At 48.2% G+C, this 20,039-nt stretch overlaps 1 protein-coding gene across 4 annotated transcripts in view; it reads right to left on the bottom strand.

Annotated features, from left to right (window-relative positions):
• Nucleotides 1-2,394, bottom strand: part of LOC100753562 (protein DDI1 homolog 2) — a 39,236-nt gene extending 36,842 nt beyond the window's left edge. Inside the window, exon 1 of one of the 4 annotated variants that reach the window (XM_035439434.1) lies at nucleotides 2,010-2,394. In XM_035439434.1, the coding sequence (XP_035295325.1) occupies nucleotides 2,010-2,147 (138 nt within the window). In that variant the 5' untranslated portion in view covers nucleotides 2,148-2,394. The remainder of the gene's footprint in view (nucleotides 1-2,009) is intronic. The other 3 variants (XM_027399942.2, XM_027399943.2, XM_027399940.2) reach the window with 3 other exon arrangements.
• Between the last annotated feature and the right edge of the window lie 17,645 nt (nucleotides 2,395-20,039).

The following is a 20,039-nucleotide window of genomic DNA, read 5'->3' as shown; positions in this document are numbered from 1 at the left end:
GAAGAATTTGGAGCTAGCCTAATTGTTCAAGTAGTACCCCTAAAACCCCAAAGTGGAGGAAGACAGTGCCCTCATTATCTTTCAATCTGACTCCCTAATTTACTTTAAATTCTTTTTACAGACATCTGAGTGCTATAGGCTGGGGGATGGGGTTGGGGGGAGACACAGGCGCATAGGAAGAGAAACAATGACAACCTCTGTTCATCCTCAAGATCTATGACAAATTCAACTTTAAATTGTTCCCAATCAGCTAGCAATTATAACTTAGGTCATCAAACAGCCACATAAAAGAACAACTGGAAAAAAACAACCTTCAAAACTGAAAAGTTAGGCTGCCATGGTATTGTATACTTGTAACCCCAACAGTACAGGAGAGCCTGAGGCAGGATGACTGTTGTTTGAGGCCAGCCTTGGCCCCATAGTTGAGACATGGTCTCAAAAAACGAAACAGGTCAGGGGTGGTGGTGGTGCACGCCTTTAATCCCAGGAGACAGAGGCAGACGGATCTCTGTGAGTTCGAGACCATCTTGGTCTACAAGAGCTAGTTCCAGGACAGCCTCCAAAGCCACAGAGAAACCCTGTTTTGGAAAACAAACAAAACAAAACAAAACCCAAAAGCACAGCTGGTTGTGATAGGTCAGGCCTTCAAAAACATGGAAAGTGGAGTTAAGAGGGATCTCTGGGAGTTTAGATGGGAGCCAATCTGGTCTATATGGTGAGACCAAGCCTCAAAAACCAACCAATCATGCCAGGCGGTGGTGACACACACCTTTAATCCCAGCTCCAAGCCAGCCTCGTCTACACAGCAGGACAGCCAGAGCAACAGAAAAACCCCACCCCTCAAAGTCAATCAATCAACCAATCCTCTAAAAGGTAGATATCCCCCTTCTCTAATCTCTCTAGTCCTAGTTTGCCACTGCCAGGAGGATGAGGTTGACCAGGAGGAACTGAGTCCTAGATTTTTGTGGGTTAGTTGTTCTATGGGAATTAGGGAAACTCTTTAGTGCCTACTTTCTGCCAGACTGAGTATGTGACTGACACCTCGTTCCTTGAAATAGATCCTTCCAGAAAAAGTTGCATGCCAAGGTTCTAAAGTTTGTATTGTGTAAAGGAATCATACTTCTGAACAAAATATTGACACATGTTTACCATAAGTCAAGGCAGAACAAGCAAGCACTAGTTGGGCAACAGTTTTTGGAACGATTTCATAACTGCAGAAGGAAATCCAGATTTACATTCTGGGGCCTCGGTAGTCGTCTATAATTTTCTAATGTTTAGACTACGCCCAGTAAGGCGTAGAATCCTAAGTGTTTTAGTGCAAAGGTTACAGAGTAGTCCACCTAGTCTGTGTAAGGCTACTAAGAGCTCCAAAGCATTTTGAGAATACATTTTCTGGTTAAGACGTAAGAGGGGCTGAACTCCTTGCCACCGAGTCCCACGAAGGTCTTCGGACAGTAGTAGGCCGTTTTCAAGTTGATATCCTTCGAAAGCACTACTTTGAACCGATCAAGCTGAACTGGGACCACAAAGGAGGAGGGCTTTGGCCTGAGAGGAGCAAATAGACTGAGCTGACCTAACCAGCACTTTAAAAAATACTAATAATAAATTAACCAGAAACACATTCCGTAGGGAAAAGCATTTCTAGAGACGTCAAAGGCAGAGGCAGAGCGAGCCTCAAACTTTTCCTCTCACTTTCAACTGCAAATCTGCAAGATGCCAGGTAAACTGCGCATACTGAAGCAGGAACTCGGTCCAAACAAGCAAACCCCAGACACGAGCGTCTATCTCCCGGTGATCCAAACTGGTATTTCTGGTTGGAGAAGCAGGAGGTACGTGACGAGGACCCGAGGCTCCCGAGGGCCAGAAGGTGTGGGGAGGGCTGCCCACCGGTGCACGTGTCCCCTTCGCTGCAGTGGGTGCATCCCCGGGCGACTGCAGGACTCGGGCCCCGCCACCCCCCAACTCCCCGGCCGCAGCGGCTGGAGGCCCCGCTCGCTGCCCCGGCGTACCTGGCTCTCGGCGGCGGGGATGCCGGACTCGAGCTCGCACAGCGCGCGGAAGTTGTGCAGCTCGAAGTCGGCGTCGACCTGGAGGGAAAAGGTCACCTCGGAGAGGTCCCTCCGCACACAGTACACGGTGAGCAGCATGGCCCGGGCCCGACCCGACCCGGCTCGGCTCGGCTCGGCCCGGCCTGGGCGCTGGGCGGACGGCAGGCGCGGCGGCGGCGGCGGCGGCGGCGGCGGGGGGCCTGGCGCGGCGGCGGGAGGGCGGCGGGCGCGGGCTGCTGGCTCCCTCGCTCCTTCCCTCCCTCACACGCGCGCAGTGACTCACTCGCTCCCGCCCTCGGCAGCCAGCACGGCCGCCGCCACCCGCCTGCGAGGCCGTCTGCCTGCGGGCCTGCCTCCCACCGCTGCCGTCAAGCGCGGGCCGCCCGGCGCCCCGCCCCGCCCCGCCGCAACGCGGCTGCCGTAAAGCGCTCCAGGCTGCGGCCGCCTTCGCGACGCGCGGGGTGGCGGGGGCGGGCGGGGCGGGAGCCGGGCGGGCGGGGCTGGGGGAGCTGCGGGGACGCATGCGGGGCCACCGGGAACCCACTATTGGTTGACTTAATAACTGAATGCCCCCTCGAGTACTCCACGATTTCAGCCACTCGACCCACAGGCACCTACTGTGCGCTTGGCGCGGTCATAAAAACGGATGAGAGACGCTCGAGTCCTCGCCCTTAACCTCCGCATCTGCGAGGGGAGACTTAACCTAGCAGGTCTTACTAAAAGAGGTATTTTCCACACGGAAATCGGCATGATAATGTTAACTCGTTTCCGTCTTGGTAATGAACGTAGGACGAAACCCCAGACCCTTACTTGGTCTGATCTCTAGAACTCGCCTTGCTGTGCTGGGACGCCTGTGTGCTGGCAGCTGCACAGCTCAGTTCCCCTATGCCTGCCTTACCTCTCTCTCAGCCTAGGCAACCCCAGCGTGCAGCACAGGGCCTTTGCTGGGCACACTCTAGAATCTACTCCGCATAGCGATGGTGCACGCCTGTAATCTCAGACTGGGTGAACAGAAGGCTGGCAAGGTCGAGATCTGCCTGGACTACAGGCTAAGTAACGGCTCATTGATAGCTTGCCTAGCATGCACAATACTCAATCCCCAGCCCTATGAAAATAATTTGGTAAATACTTTCTATTTTAGGGGCTCGTTTAAGGCCACCCAGTTCATACGGGGATATAGAGACCAAGGCATAAGAACGGTAAAATCCAAAAACTCCTCCAGGGCCCACTAGGGTCGCCCACGTTTGTAGTTTCAGTACTCAGGAGCAGAGGCTGGAGGGTCACAGCAAATACAGGAATTCCCACTCCTGGCTCCATGGAGCCCGCGGCTTCCTCTAGCGTAACAGGAAGGAAATAGGAAGCAGGATGTGCTATGGATGCCGAAGAACTTCGGGTTTGTTTGCAGAAAAGAGGGAATTTCTTTCTTTTTCTTTTTTGCTTTGTTTGTTTGTTTGTTTCTCTGTGTAACAATCCTGGCTGTCCTGGAACTTACTTTGTAGACCAGGCTGGTCTCAAACTCACAGAGATCTGCCTGCCTCTGCCTCCTGAGTTCTGGGGTTAAAGGAGTGAGCAACTATTACCTGGCTGGCTGAAAAGAGGGAGTTTCTGTGTGCAGACTTTTACAAAGACAGAAGTGGAGAAGCTGGGACCCCAGGACAGTGCTGGTATCAAGGACTGAGTGACAGAAGGCAGGGCTACTGTGCAAATAAAAGGGAAATTGAAATGAAAACAACATCCAAAGAGCCTTTCAAAATGGAGTTGGGCAATGAGATTTGTGGGAACGCCAGGTGCCCCGCAGGATGTCAACTCTAGTCACCTTCACACTTGATTGTGTCATCTGAAAGACATGATTAACTTGTACCTAGACATTTAATGGGTATCAAGATGTTATTGTTGTATGAGTCATTTCTTTAAAAAGTTTTAATTTTGCTGGGTGGTTGTGCTGCATGCCTTTAATCCCAGCACACAGGAGGCAGGAGGATCTCTGATTTCAAGACCAGCCTGGTCTACTAAGCGAGTTCCAGGACAGCCAGGGCTACACAGAGAAACCTTGTCTAGAAAAGCAATATTTTTTTTTAAATTTTGTGTGCGGGTGTTTGCCTGTGTGTCCATACATCTGTGTGCCACATATGTCCTAGTGAGGAAAGGGGATATCAAATACCCTGGGAGTGGAGTCACTGACAGTTCTGAGCCTTTGACGTGTGGGTGCTGGGAATTAAACTAGATCTACTCTCTGAAAGAGCTGCCAGTGCTCTTGTCTGCTGAGCCATGTCTCTAGCAGTCCCGCCCTTTTTTGATAGAGGGTGTCACTATGTAGTCCCAGAACTTGCTATGTTGACAAGGCTGGTCTTGAACTTACAGAGATCCACCTGCCTCTCTCTCCCAAGTGCTAGGATTAAGGGAATGCCCCACTATGCCGGCTTGAATGAATCAGTCAGAGAGCCTTCCATACAACTCCAGTTCTTTCCCAGTTCCAGTGGAGTTTCTTTACTCATCCAGTTCAGATCAAAATTGCCCTGCCTTCTTTATCTGCAACACTGACTCTACATTCTAAGAACCCGTTACACTCGAATTGTGATTCCTACAACTCCAGAGGAAGTCCTTTAGTTTTCTGAGTTTGGACTGGTTGATGTTATCTTGGGCTTTACCAAATAAGGGTTTGTTTTCTCACAGGCTAGGGGCCTGAACAGGCAGTTGCTCCGGTTCAGTGACTCAATGGTACAAGGGCCAGTACTTTCATCTACCTCTAAGGATGTAACAATTCTTTTGGCCTTTCCCCAAAGGATTGCAGAGTGGCTGGAGCCTCCACACCATGAGTCATCTTCTTGTCCAAGGTTGGAGCTTGCCTAGAAGTCTATCAACAGATTTTTTGCCTTGTATCTTACTGGACAGGCCTGTGTCAAATAGCTATAAGAGAGGCTAGGAAAGCAGGTGTTTAGCATTTTCAACAAGATTTAGCGGATACTGTCTAGGAAAGGGGGATGAGGATGGTATCAGGAAAATACACAGGAAAATTTAAGATAGATTTTAAGTGTCTTCCTGATGCCCTGGAGGCCAGAAGGTATTGGATCCCCTGGAACTAGAGCTGCAGATGGTTGTGAGCCACCATGTGGGTGCTGGGAACTGAACCTGAGTCCTCTGTAGTAAGGACAAGTGCTCTTAGGGGCTGAGCCAACTCTATAGCCTCACTGTGATGCTTTTTCTACTAGTGCTTGGGTTCTTGGTTCTGGAAGAACTTATTTTCTGAACATGGCCATAACAATCCCCCCCATCCTGTATGTTTTCCCTCCCATTAAGAAGTGGCATGTGGGGCTGGAGAGATGGCTCAGTAGTTAAGAGCTCTTGTTGCTCTTTCAGAAGATCTTGACTGAGTTCCTAGCACCCACGTTGGGTGGCTTGCAACAGCCAGAGGATCCAATGCCTCCTTTTTGTGTCTTCAGGTACTGTGTACTTTGTGCATATACATATATGCAGACACATGCACACACATATAAAACAAGTCCTAAAATAAAAGGGGGGGGGACTGGGCAGTGGTGGTTCCTAGCACTCGGGAGGCAGAGGCAGGTGGATCTCTGTGAGTTCGAGGCCAGCCTGGTCTACAGAGCCAGTTCCAGGATAGGCTCCAAAGCTACACAGAAAAGCCCTATCTCAAAAAAACAAAACAAAAGTGATATGTGATCTTGGCATTATGGATGAAGGAACATGTCTATAACCCCAACACTTTGGAGGCAGAATTGAGAGGACTCCCCATTTTAGGCACCTGACCACAAATTAACCCCAAGTCTTAAGACAGGGTGGGCAGGGCAGTGGTGGCGAATGCCTTTAATCCCCGCACTAGGGAGGCAGAGGCAGGCGGATCTCTGTGAGTTTGAGACCAGTTTGGTCTCCAAGAACTAGTTCCAGGACAGCCTCCAAAGCCACAGAGAAACCCTGTCTCCGAAAAACCAAAAAAAAAAAAAAAAAAAAAAAAAAAAAAAAAAAAAAAAGACAGGGTGGGAGCTGGGGGTGTGGCTCAGCTGCTGAAGTGTGGTCTTAGTATGCCTGTAGATCTAGCTTCAAACTCCTGCATTGCACACAATTCAGCATGAGCTCACATGCCTGTGGTGTGACAGTCAGAAGGTCAAGGCCATTCTCTGTTTGGCTCAGAACATTTTAAAAGTCCCTGCATTTGAATTGTGGCATAAAATGACTCTGTGTAAGTGACAGAGTTGTGGTGTAGACTGACTCTGTGTAAATATCAGTTTGAATTGTGGTGTAGACCGACTCTATGTAGGTGACAATTTGAACTGTGGTGTAGACTGACTCTGTGTGACACTGTGTGGCTACTGAGCGTAAGTCTAAAATGGCATTTAACCTGGTTCTCTTAGACAATTAGCTCTTGGGATCCAGTGAGGATGCCCCAAATTATCTCTTGAAGTGAGACCACCATGGTGGAAGCATATAGCTATTCCGGGCGACAGCTTAGCTGAAGACAAAGCTGCTCACCAGGAAAACCTAGCAAGTGTCTGAGTTTAGAAGCTTCCAGGTGAACTTAGCCCTAGCCACGGAGTCGTTGGCAGCCTTTGAGACTTTGCAGTTGAGGCTCCAGACATCTCGGAGCCATCTCCTCAATAAGCTGTACTCTCTCTGAATGTCTGGCTCCCAGAATCTGTGATCTTAGTAAAATGCACTTGTGAATTAAAGCCACAAGGAGGTACCACTCACTACAGTGGCTATGGTGGCACACACAGATGAGGGCAGGGGGAATTTAGGCTCCTGTTCAGGGGTGGGCTTTGGGGGAGGTGACTGGAATATGAACGTGTTGACATTATATGTGGACTCACCCCCTGATGGACTCACAGTTAAATGGACCTACTGGGAGATGGTAAGTATGGTAGAAGGTGGGGCCTGATTGGTTGAAAGGGGTTGGTGATGTCATGCCTTTGAAGGGTATAGCTAGTCCCAGGTTGGTCTCACTCCCACCCCCTTCCCAGCCCCTTTATGCCTTTCTTCTTGAAGAGGGAAACAGCTTTCTCTGTCACATGCTACTGCCTCTATGTTCTGCTTTACTATGTCCCTATGCTAATGGGACAAATGGACCCTGGACCAAACTCCTTTGTTTTTGTTTTGTTTTGTTTTGTTTTGCTTTGGCTTTTCGAGACAGGGTTTCTCTATGGCTTTGGAGCCTGTCCTGGAACTTGCTGTGTAGACCAGGCTGGTCTCAAACTCACACAGATCCACCTGCCTCTGCCTCCCCAGTGCTGGGATTAAAGGCGTGTGCCACCAACGCCTGGCAAAAGTTGACTTTTTAAAGCACAACCATAAGTCCCAGCACTCAGGAGGCAGAGGCAGGTGGATCTCTGTAAGTTCCAGGCCAGCCTGATCTAAAGAGCAAGGTCCAGGACAGCCAGAGAGAGCTATGCAGAAAAACCTTGTCTCAACAACAAAACAAAAAACCTTAATGAGCTGTGATTGGTGCACGAAGTATGATTCTTCAACAAAACACTATGAAATGTGTCTTTAATGTTCCAATTGGCTGCTAATTGGAGAATGGGTAGAGCTACCAAGCCCCTGTGGCTGTCTGCCCACAGCTCTGGCCTTGAACCTGGTCCTGCCTCTTCAGAGCCAAATCTAGGAGCACAAAGTTCTCCCAGCTCCTTCCAATGAACTCTCATGCCTCACCCTGTTTGGACTCTAGTCAAATGCCTCTTGGGATCTGATTCAGAATGTGGACTCTAATCTACTCTCACTACAAAACAGACTGCATGGCCATCACCTGTCACCACAAACGACAGATCAGTCCTCGACCCTCACTAAGGCTGGAGTGAGGTGAAGGTTTAGAAGAGGGAGTCTCAGGACCTGGAGTCCTGCTCCAGAATAACACAGCTTACCAAATAAGGGTCCCATTAATTGATGGCTGCTGTCAAGCACCTTTCAAATGATCACTAACATTTACTGAGTGCTCACCATGTGCCAAGAACTCTTCAGAGCGCTTTGTGTTGAGTCATTGAGCGAGCCCTCAGGAAAATCCCATAAGGTATTACCTCCCATTTTACAGAAGAAGCAAAGAGATACAGATGGTTAACCTCTCGCCTAAGGACACAAAAACATTTAACAGCAGCAGTTTCAGGAGTCAAAACAGGCAATCAGACTTGAGCCTACATTCTTGTCTCATTTTTTTGAAATAGGTCCTATGTAGTCTAGGCTGACCTGAAACTCTCAAACCTCTTGCCTCAGCCTCCACAGCGCTGGTATTAAAGGCACGAGCACGAGGCCTGACTGAACCTACAGTCTGATTCAGGAGCACCAGGCCCCCAAACCTATAGTCTTAACCACTACGTTAAGATGCCACATCTTATAGGACTTTATTTTCCAAAATGTTCCCAGGAAACCTCATTTTTCATTTCATGGATAGGGAAACTCAGGCTTGGGGACTTCTTTAATTTACTTCCCTAAATACATGCAATAGTGATTGGAGACTTTTCAAGTTGGAAGAAACTAAGAGTCTGTACTCTTGGACAGGAGAGATGACTCAGTGGTTAGGATCCTATATATGGCTCTTGCAGAGGATCAAGTTCCAGCACCCATGTGGGACAGCTCACAACAGCTTGTAATTCCAGCTCCAGGGGATCTGACACCCTTTTCTGGACTTTGTGGGCACCTGCTCACATTCCTACACATATTTATGTAATTAATAATAAAAATAATAATCTAAACTTCCATTTCTTCGCTGAACTGGAGCACAGATGCTCTGCCCACGCATGTCACATTGCTGTGTTCCAACCCCCCTTGGTTACTCCGAGATCACTGCCAGCAAGGCTCCCATCTCCTCCTCAGCTCCTGCCTCTACTGGAGACAGCCAACCGGTTCCAGGCGTCTGCTCTGATTTTGTTATTGTTGCTTTGATTTTAAAAATACATTTATTTCTGTGTGTCATGTTGTATGTTAATGGGTGTGCTCACAACAAGGGGTGTCTGTGAAGGTGAAAGAGCAACTGGCTGGAGTCAGTCTCCTCCTTCCAGTGTGGGTGCAGGGTCCGAAAACTCTGGGTCTCAGTGTTACCAGGAAGCACGGTTACCTGCTGAGCCATGTTACCAGCCTGTATTTTTTGTTTGTTTGTTTTGTTTTGTTTTTCGAGATAGGGTTTCTCTGTGGCTTTGGAGGTTGTCCTGGAACTAGCTCTTGTAGACCAGGCTGGTCTCGAACTCACAGAGATCCGCCTGCCTCTGCCTCCGGTCTTGTCTTCTTTTTGAAACTATGTAGCCCAAGCTAGCCTCAAAATTGATACCCTCCTCCTCCTTCCAGACAAGCACCACCACACCTAGTTTATCCTGATTTTTTAAAAAGCTTTTACAGGGCAGGGATGTGTGTGTATGGGTGGGTGGATATCAGAGAGCAAGCACTATCAAAAGCTGATTCTTACCCCCTCCTTTTCTCCGTCTTTGGTTTTTGGAGATAGGGTTTCTCTGTATACTCCTGGCTGTCCTAGAACTAGCTCTGTAGACCAAGATGACCTCGAACTCACATGGATCCGCCTGCCTCTGCCTTCCAAGTGCTGGGATTAAAGGTGTGCACCACCACTGCCCGGTTTGTTGTTTTTGAGACAGGGTCTCACTGTGTAGCTCTGATTTTTCTCAAACTCACTATGTAGACCAGGCTGGCCTTGAACTCACAGAGATCCACCTGCCTCAGGCTCCGGAGTGGTTTTACACACACACTTCCTATTTCTTTGTTGAGAATCGAGTGTACCTGCAGATCCCCTGTCAGATGTCCAGTCCCAGCTCATTTGGCATGACCTCCTCTCCAGTGCACCTGTACTCTGGATTGTGGACATATTTCACATAAGTATGAACTTTGCTCGGCTTTGATAGCTGGTGCATCATTTACCTAATTCCTATGTTTGAGGCTAGGGACTGGTATTTTGAATGCAAGAATCAGCCTTGGGCAAAACTACAAAATGGGTCAAAGTTGGTATGTGGGAAAACTCAGTCTCATTGCTCCTTCCTCTACTCCCGACTTTTCTCATTTGCTCCTCCTTATTCTCCTATACCCTTATGGTCTTTTTTTTCAAAACCTGCTCTTGCTGGGTGGTGGTGGTGCAGGCCTTTAAACCTAGAACTTTGGAGGAAGAAGCAGAGTGAGTGATCCTCATGAATTTGAAGTCAGCCTAGTCTATGTAGGGAGTTCCAGGACAGCTAGGGCAACACAGAGACCCTGCCTCAAAAACAAGCAAAAACAATCTGCTCTTTGGAAAGGATCTGAACTATCCCTAATATCTTTATAGCTGCTGAAAATTTTGGTTTTCTTAGGTTGTTTTAATTTTGATAGGGAATAAAAGTATCAGTTGTAGGCTGCAGCTCTCTAGGTAGGCTCTGGGGAAACTTCTGGGATGGAAAGAATTACTGTTGACATCTGAGCAGGAATTTGTTGACCTATCCTTGACACACCTATTTCAAGATCCTCACCTTGTTAAAAAAATAAAATAAAATTCTATTTTCCTTTTCACAAAACACTTTCTATGAGGTGTGGTGTGGCACATGCTGGTAAACCCAGCATTCCAGAGACCAAAAGAGAGGCAGGAGGATCACTAATTTGAACCAACCTGGTTTGAAGCTTCAGACTAAGTTCCAGGAAGCCCAAGCCACAGTTAAACAGTATCTCAGCAAACAAAGACAAGAGAGTGCAGTAACACCTGTGCCCTTGGCGGAAAACTGATAATAGGTTAAAGGAATTTCAAGGCTAAGGTTACAAAGAAGCTGGGTGTGATAGCTCAAGCCTATAATTTCAACACTCTGGAGGCAGAGGCAGGCTGATTATGAATGAGTTCAAGGCTAGCCTGGGTTCCAAAATGAGTTCCAAGCCATCCTGGATAACCACGTGAGAACTTTGTCTTATAAACCCATAACTCAAAAAAAAAAAAAAAAAAAAAAAACTGTTGAAAACAGAGTCTCAAGACACAACTTTAAAGATACAAAATGTTTACAAAGTCTCCCAAGTGGGCACTACCAATATTTTGGTTACAATCAAAGGTTTGTGTCACTGTGGTGCACTTAATAAAATAGAACTGTTTTGTTGTTACAGTTTTGTTTTGTGTTGTGTTTTTTGTTTGCTTGTTTGTTTGAGACAATCTTGTGTGGGCTCAGCAGGCTTCAAGTTCAGCTTGAAGCTCAGGATAGTCTTGAATTTGTCATTTTCCTCCTCCATTTCCCGCGTGCTGGGATTACAGGCAGGGCTTCCGGGTTTCTATACATGTGGTTCTAGGAATTGAAGCCAGGACTTTTGCACACGCTAAACAAGCACACCACCCACTGAGCTGCATCCCCAGACTAAATGGTTTTATTTTTTGTTTGTTTTTCGAAGCAGGGTTTCTCTGTGTAGCTTTGGAGCCTATCCTGGCACTTACTCTGGAGACCAGGCTGGCCTCGAACTCACAGAGATCCGCCTGCCTCTGCCTCCCAGTCCGCCTGCCTCTGCCTCCCGAGTGCTGGGATTAAAGGCGTGCGCCACCAATGCCCGGCATCCCCAGACTATGTTTTTGAGGCAGGATCTTTTGCTATCAAAAACAGTCTTGACAGGCCTGTTACTCACTATGTGACCTGGGTTGGCTCTGAACTCCGAGCACACTTCCTGCCACAGCCTTACGAGTTCTGGGATTACAGGTATGCTGCCCTTCCATGCCTGCCTAGAACCTGTTGAAAGTAGAACTTTTGTTCATTTCTTCAACAAATATTAACTTACTGCCTGCGTGCGTGAGTACATGCCTCCACTTGCTGGAGGGAGGTGTATTAGAAATTTTTATTATTGGCCTGGTGTTGTCTAACAAACCCATAATCCCAGAACTGAAGGCAGAAGGTTTACAAGTTCTGGGCTAACCTGAGCTAAGTGATTCTCCAGTGCGTGAGTTTTTAAAAGATTGCCCTATCCCAATCATCTCAAATCCCTTTTTCGTTAGTCACTATGGATGCTGGTTTGCAGAATATCGGGCAGTCAGGTGGGGATAAGCCAGTAACACTCCTCACACATCTCAAGGATGCGGTGTGCGACGCACTGGGGAGACCGAGGCAGGAGGATCCGGGACCTGCAGGCAGCCTGGGTTACATTCAAAGGCTCTGTCTCAAATCAATAATAAAAACACGATTCAGAAGCAAACTTCTGAAATGCAGCAAACACCCTAGCAGGCTCTACGCCAGGATACAGTTGCTCTTCCAGGCAGAAGCAACTCCGCGTCATTGAAGTTCACCCTTTGTCTCCAAATTCTTTTGGCGGCAAACCAGTTGCTGGAACTTTATTTTCCCGAGGGGCACAGATTTTAAAATCTGCCATGTTTTCTCCAAAGGAAAAAACGCTTCCACACGCAGACTCACAGAAAACCCTTTGAACGGCACGTGGGCCTCTCTGTGGTCACGTCTGCCCACTGCGGTCTTCGCCCACATTGCGCCTGCGCGGCACCATCAGCCTGCAGAGCAGGCGCGTAATGGGTGGGTCCGTCTACTCACGTGACCCTCGGCCGATGCCTAGCGTCTGCGAATACGTGGCTGAGGTTGCTAGGTGACGGCGCCCAGGGCGGATGCTGCGGATGTAACGGTCCAGCCTCAGGCCTGCGGGGCGCAGCTTTTCCATGCTGCTGGTTGCCTCAGGCCTGGAACCCAAGCGTCTCGACCTCTGTGGTCTGGAAAGCTCCGGATCCTGAGGGGTGTGACTGGGCTGCGCCCACTTAGGGACTTTGTTTCCTGCTTCAGAGAGAGTCAGATCTCTGGTGGTGCAGGGATGTGGTGGATGGAGTCCTGGGCGTAGCTTCCTCAAGCTTCTTTGCGGCTTTGGTCAGGGCTGGTTGCTGAGGCCCACAGGAAATATGCGGTAGGGACTCTGTATGGCCTCTTGTCCAATCCAGTTTTGTCATGCACGGTTGTTATGAAGGATAACTAATTCAAGAATAATATTTTGATTTAAAAAGACGGAGCAAAGGTGCTGAGGGGTGTAGCTCAGTGGTAGAACACTTGTTTATAATTTTCCCAGGTCTGTAGATTGGATCTGCAGCAACAGCAAAAGACTTCCAGAAGGAAAAAAACTCAAGTACTTAAATATTTTTTTGCACCTTTTGAGGCAAGTGCTGGGATTACAGACATGTTCTAACATGCCAAGTGCTACAGATGGAAGCCAGGGCTTCAACTCTTGGACTCAAGTGTTCTTCCTCCAAGGCTGAGGAGGTAGCTCCATTACTAACGTGCTTACCTAGCATGCAGAAGGCCCCGGGTTCGATCCCTAGCCATAAATTGGGCATTGTGGCATATGCCTGTGAGTTTGCTATTCTGGGGGCAGCTGCAGACGTTCAAGGCCACCCTCAGCTACATAGCCAGTTTGGGGCTCCGCTGGGTTACTTGAGGTTCCGTCTCAAAAAAGCAACAAGCAGGTTGTGATAGTGCACACCCTTAATCCGAGCACTCCAGAGGCAGAGGCAGATTTCTGAGAGTTCAAGGCCAGCCATAGAGACGAGTTGTGGGACAGCCAGAGCTACACAGAGGGACCCTGTTTCAGGAAAACAATAGCACAATAACAAATAAAACCCCAACCAATGGGGACTGGAGAGATGGCTCAGCGACTTAATTATCCAGATGACCTAGTTTCAGATCCCAGCACCTACGATCAGGTGACCCTTCACGTGAAGGGCCTTTGTGTACAGGGTACACACACATTTTTTTGTATAAATACAAAATTTATTTTAAAACATAATAATAAGGCAATTGGGGGCTAGAGAGATGGCTCAGAGGTTAAGAGCACTGAATGCTCTTCCAGAGGTCCTGAGTTCAATTCCCAGCACCCACATGATGGTTCATGGCCATCTATAATGACATCTGGTGCCCTCTTCTGGTGTGCAGGCATACATGGAGGCACAATGTTATATACATAATGAATAAAATCTTAAAAAAATAATAAAGCAAGTGTTCAATATCTGCTTCCCAAGTAGCTAGAACGCTGGTTTTCTCCCAGATTTTCTTTAATACTAAAAGAGAATGCTTTATAGATCTCTGGTGTTTTCTGTCTGTGTGTCTGGGTGCAGCTCTCTCTTCCCTGGCATTTTGTCCTTTTGAACTCGAGCTGCCTTTGCCTCCCAGGCCCCTCAGCTGTTTGTTCATGCAAGGCAGTAAGTAATCTCAACCTTCCTAATGCTAGGACTCTTTAATATAGTTCTTCATGTTATGGTGACCCCAGCCATAAAAGTATTCTTTTTTTTTCCCCCTCGAGACAGGGTTTCTCTGTGTAGCTTTATAGACCAGGCTGGCCTTGAACTCACAGAGATCTGCCTGCCTCTGCCTCCCAAGCGTTGGGATTGAAGGCATGTGCCACTACCACCCAGTCCATAAAAGTATTCTTGTTGCTACTTCATAATTGTAATTTCGATGCTGTTATGAATTGGGTTTTGGTGTTTTTCTTTTCTTTCTTGTTTTTTTCTAGACAGTTTCTCCGTGGCTTTGGAGGCTGTCCTGGAACTAGCTCTTGTAGACCAGGCTGGCCTCAAACTCACAGAGATCCGCCTGCCTCTGCTCTGAATGTTGGGATTAGAGAGCACCAACACTGCCGGGCTACTGTTAAGAATTGTAATGTAAATATCTGATACGCAGATGGTTTTAGGCAACCTCTGTGAAAGGGTCAACCCCCCAAAGGGGTTGCCACAGATTGTGAACCACTAATCTAAGGAATTCCATTGAGTTTTGTCTCAGTTTTCCTTCTCTGCCATCTAGCCTGGAAACCCTGAAGACACTAAGCTGGGTAATGAAAAGGTTCTTCTTAGCCGGGCGTTGGTGGCGCATGCCTTTAATCCCAGCACTCGGGAGGCAGAGGCAGGTGGATCTCTGTGAGTTCGAGGCCAGCCTGGTCTCCAGAGCGAGTCCCAGAATAGGCTCCAAAGCTACACAGAGAAACCCTGTCTCGAAAACAAAAACAAAACAAAACAAAAAAAAAAGGGTCTTCTTCGTCCCTTTCCCAAATGTTACCATCCTTTGTGGCCTGATGGCCAGGGTCTTGACCATATGTGGTATTCTAGGCAAAAGGGAACAAAAAGCAAATCAACACACATTTCTCTCCCCACAGGAGCTCACCAGGTAACTCTGGCTGGCCTAGATGGAGACTTACCAACCTCTGCATTCCCAGTGCTGGGGTTAAAGGCATGCACCACTGTGACGGATCTAAATCTCTCTCCCCATCTAGATTTCTGGAAGCAGAATTCCACATATTACACCAATTTAAGACCATTTTTACTACCCAGTATGACTGAGTCTTCTAGGGTGGCTCAGGAGTCAAGAGCACACTGGCTGTTCTCACAGAGGGCCCAAATTCAGTCTCAGCACCCACACGGTGGTTCACAGCCGTCTGTAACTCCAATTCCAGGAGATCCAATGCCCTTGTCTGTCCTCCTCAGGTATCAGGCATAATGGTGTCCATAGACAAACATGCAGGCAAAATGTTCATACACACAAATAACTAAATAAATGTTAGAACCCCCTCCAAGTTAGACTATATCTTGTCCTTACAGCCAGTTCCTCCTCAGGAGACAGCTATTACCCTACTTCCCGTCCCTAGCAGACTTAACCAACACCTGGCACTTGGCTGACACTAGGCGAAAGCTGGCCTCCATGGGTAAACTATTTTGAGCAAACAGCTGTTGAGCAGCTTGTGCCGTTTTCATCCAGCACCACAAATGACAGGCAACTTCTTGCCTGCCAGCAGCAAATGTAAGCCAGGCAAAATGGCCACTTGTGAGCCTTGTAACTCATGACTATAATTATCTATGAAAATGCTCCCTTGAAAGGATGGGGGTGCAGTTCAGAGCCTGAGAGCTTGCCCTCCAGGAACAAAGGCGGGGTTTGATCCCCAGCACCATTGCACACAAGGGGCACTAGCTACACGGCAGGTTGCTCGAGCCCCGGGATTCCAGATAAATGTGTTCAACATAGAAGGATTCCATGCCAAAGACGGTAATGCCAGAACTTAGGTGTTCGGGTGTCAAGATGAAATCAGATGACTCAGCTCTTTTGAGGTGGTTTGGGAGGATTCCAGCTCCCAGCTGTAGGGGCTTTCCAGAAGTTGGCTCAGTAGCACAATCTGTTACCTCTGATAAGAAGCTTTTTGTTTTGTTTTGCTCTGTTCTGTTTTGTTTTTCGAATTGCTGGAGATAGAAACTAGGGTGTGAGCTTGGTCCGCAAATGCTCTCCCACTGAGCTGTGTCCCTGGCTCCTTCAAGCACTGTTTGAAAGGTGCATGCATAAACTGTCCTGACAGTAATGTGAACCATGCCATGAGACTGAAGGAGAGCTCTCTCCACGGTTCTGAGTCCACCCTTCTCTTCTCTGTTAGATGACCACGCAGAAAATTTTGTATGCCCCCCCTCACCTCCCCCCCCCCCCCCCGTCTGAATCCAACAATCTTTAACTATGTTGATCTTTCCTCATTACTGGCAGCGTCTTTCCTGGATGTAAATTCATGCTCCCTCACTTTTGTGTGTGTGTGTGTGTGTGTGTGTGTGTGTGTGTGTGTGTGTGTATGTGTGTGTGTCCTAGGGAGCTCATTTTAGATTAAACAGGGAAGGGGAGGCCAATTACTTTGTGTCTGGATAAAGTGGCTGGTTAGACTGGCGACGCATGGTGGTGTATGTCTTTAATCTCAGCACTAGGAAAATGGAGGCTGGCAGATCCCTGAGAGTTTGAGGTAATCATGGTCCCTGGTCTATATAGAGAATTTCAGGCCTGCTGGCCCCAAAACAAACAAAACTCCAACCAAATGAAACCATCACCACCACCACCAAAACCAAGTCAAATCCCTACCTCCCTCCCTTTCTAGTTTGTAGGCATTTCCTGAAAGTCCTGATCCTCCAGCCAGAGCCTGGGATTAAAGGTGTAAAAGTCAAGTTGTAGCAAGAACTTCCTACTCTGGGTGTCTGATCACCTCAGTGTCTGCTTAGTTCCCCCTCCACCAGCATCCTGCTGTGATGCCATTAGCACCCATCCTCTTTCAATTTAGCCTGTGACCGGGTAGCTTTTACTGTCAACTTGATACAGCCTAGACTCACCTGAGAAGGGAGTGTCAACGGGGAAATGCCTTGCTTGACCTGTGGGCATGTCTTCGGGGAGTTATCTTTATTGATAACTGATGGAGGAGGGCCCAGCCCACTATGGTAGGCACCATTCCTAGGCAGGTGGTCCTGGGCTCTAGAGGAAAGGTAGCTGGGCAGGAGCCTGAGTGAGCCAGTTCCTTGGCTGTTAGTTTGTCCATCAGAGGTAATGTGTGGAATAGCAAGTAGGCTTGCTGTCACCTTCCTGCTTGATGTCTTGCCTTGCCTTTCCTCAATGACAGACTGTGACACAAACCCTTTCTCCCCCTAAGTTGCTCTTGGTCAGAGTGCTTTATCCCAGCCACAGCGTGAAACTAGAACAGCCAGTGACAGGTCCTCTTGGCAATTCCCCATCCACTCACCACCTATTAACCCACTGGTTGGGTATAAATTCCCCCTTGCTATGTTTTATCTATTTGATCCAGCTGCCCTCTCTTACTGCCATGTCCACTGTCAGAGCAACCCTAGTCCCATCACAAAGGTCTTCCTTTTCATGCTTTCTCAAATATGGCTGAACGTTTGTTTTTATCTAACAATAAAATGTATTCACGATGCTCTGCTTCTATGTGCTTTGTCCATGAAAGGCTCATGTGTCTCTGTGGCCTTATGGAAGTCTCGGGGCTACTGGGATTTGATTAAGTCTTTTTTGGGGGTATCATCCATGAAGAGATTAGATTGTCTTTACTCAGGACAAGCTGGTTTGTTCCCAAGAGAAAAAGATATTAGAAAAAGAGCCTGCCCGGCCTTCTCACCCTTTAGCTTCCTGGCTTCTCACCTCACCACTCCCATATGCTGTCTGCCATGGGATTCCTTGCGTCACCGAGCCTTCTTCAGGAGACTGATCTGATAGTGTGGTCCTCAGACCCCACATCTGTATCAGGGAACTCCCTCCTGTTCTTCCTCTGCTCGTCTTCCTCCTGTTCCTCCCTCTTGGAGGGTCGCATGGATTTCAGGCTACCCCCAAACTTATTCCGCAGCCCAGAATCACCTTGAAAACTGGATCTTCCCATTATTGTTACCTCTCAAATGCGGCGGTTACAGACACACGCCACCGGACCTGGATTTGTGCTGTGCTATTTTGTTCCAGCAGCAGAAAAAGAGCTAATACACTAAACATGGTTTTAAAAATGTTATTGGACTCTCTGTCTCTCTTACTCTCTGCCCTGCTCTGTTCTTCCATCTCTCTCTCTCTCTCTCTCTCTCTCTCTCTCTCTCTTTCTCTCTCTCTCCCACCCTATAATAAACTGGTTAATGTACAAAAAAAAATGATATTGGAAGCTAAGTGTGCTGGCACACTCCTTTAATCCCAGCACTTGGGAGGCAGAGGCTGGTGGATCTCTTGAGTTCGAGGCCGGCCTGGTCTACATGTAGAAGTAGTTCCTGGACAGCCAGGGCTACACAGGGAAATCTTGTTGGCACCCCCCCCCCCGCAAAATTAAAGGCTTTAGCCTGGCATGGTGCTACCTGCCTTTAATTAAAACACTGAGGGAACTGATGCAGGAGGGCTGGGAGTTGGAAACCAGACTGGGCTAAGTAGAAAAGAACAAAGCAAGCAAAAGGTCTGAAGTCAGGGAGGTGGTGGTGGTGGTGGTGGTAACAGCTCAGTGAGAAGAGCATTGTCTCCCCAGCTGCTCATCTTGCTGGCCTTGCCACACCGTCATGTGTAAGCTTCCACAAGTAGAGACAAGTTGGAAGTGCTGACTCTTACAGAACCCTTGCCTCACCGGACAGGTGAGGGGATCCACACAGGAGGCTGAAACACACTTGCGTTTCCTCCCACTCTGGCTCTCCTGGCTCTCAGCTCTCCTGGATGTTTGTTTTTCTAAAGCAAACATCACCCCTAGAGCCCTTTCACAGAGAGGGTTGGGGGTGGGAAGGTGGTGTGTGTTTGTGTGTGTATGTCTGTGTGTCCATGTCCAGATATGTCCAATCCTTCACTCACTCACAAAACATCTTTCTTTCTTTCTTTCTTTCTTTCTTTCTTTCTTTCTTTCTTTCTTTCTTTCTTTCTTTCTTTCTTTCTTTCCTTCCTCCCTCCCTCCCTCCCTCCCTCCCTCCCTCCCTCCCTCCTCCCTCCCTCTCTCCTTTCTTTCTTTTCTTTTTGTTTTTTTTCAAGACAAGGTTTCTCTGTGGCTTTGGAGGCTGTGCTGGAATTCGCTCTAGGCTGGCTTCGAACTCACAGAGACCTACCTGCCTCTGCCTCTTGAGTGCTGGGATTAAAGGTGTGCGCCACCAATGCCCGGCCACAAAACATTTCTTACATGTTTTGGACAAGGTTCAAAGCAGCCCTTGGAGGCTGGCAGAGAGCATGGAGCCCGTAATGGAGCCTGGAGCTTGCTGGAGGTGCCTTCCCCACCTTTCTGTCCTGGTGCATAAGAAAACCGTGCATGGCTCCATGTATAGTTCATTGGAAGAGTGCGGAGTTCCATCCCCAGCACTGGGAGGATGGGGAAAGATTCAGTTTCTCCCGTTGAACATTCCACTGAAGTAAACTTGGGGACAGTGGTGGGAAAAAGTCATAGATTTGAAGAAAAAGTTAACTCATTTTCTGTATTTTGAAGCTCTGATTCAAACACATCTTCCCTCCAGGCTGAAGTCCACTTGGTATTGTGCTGATGCCCACTGGCCAGGGCACATCAGACATTAAATATGTGTTCCTGAGGCATCCACCCACAGTTAGCTTGAACTCTGACCAAATGGCTCTCCCGCTGGCCATGGACAGACACAGGGAACACGGACTAGGATCCTGGACTGCTCTGACTAGAACCCGTAGCCAGTTTGGGTCCCTGTTACTCCCACCAGCTGCTTTCTGGCTACATACTCTCATCTTTTTTCTTTTCTTTCCCTCTTACTTCCCTTCCTTCCTTCCTCTCTCTCTCTCTCTCTCTCTCTCTCTCTCTCTCTCT

This window comes from Cricetulus griseus, chromosome 2 (genome assembly GCF_003668045.3).
Source record: "Cricetulus griseus strain 17A/GY chromosome 2, alternate assembly CriGri-PICRH-1.0, whole genome shotgun sequence".
In the NCBI taxonomy this organism is placed as follows: domain Eukaryota; kingdom Metazoa; phylum Chordata; class Mammalia; order Rodentia; family Cricetidae; genus Cricetulus; species Cricetulus griseus.
The sequence above is the reverse complement of the archived record's forward strand: the minus strand, read 5'-3'. Positions and strand labels throughout refer to the sequence as shown.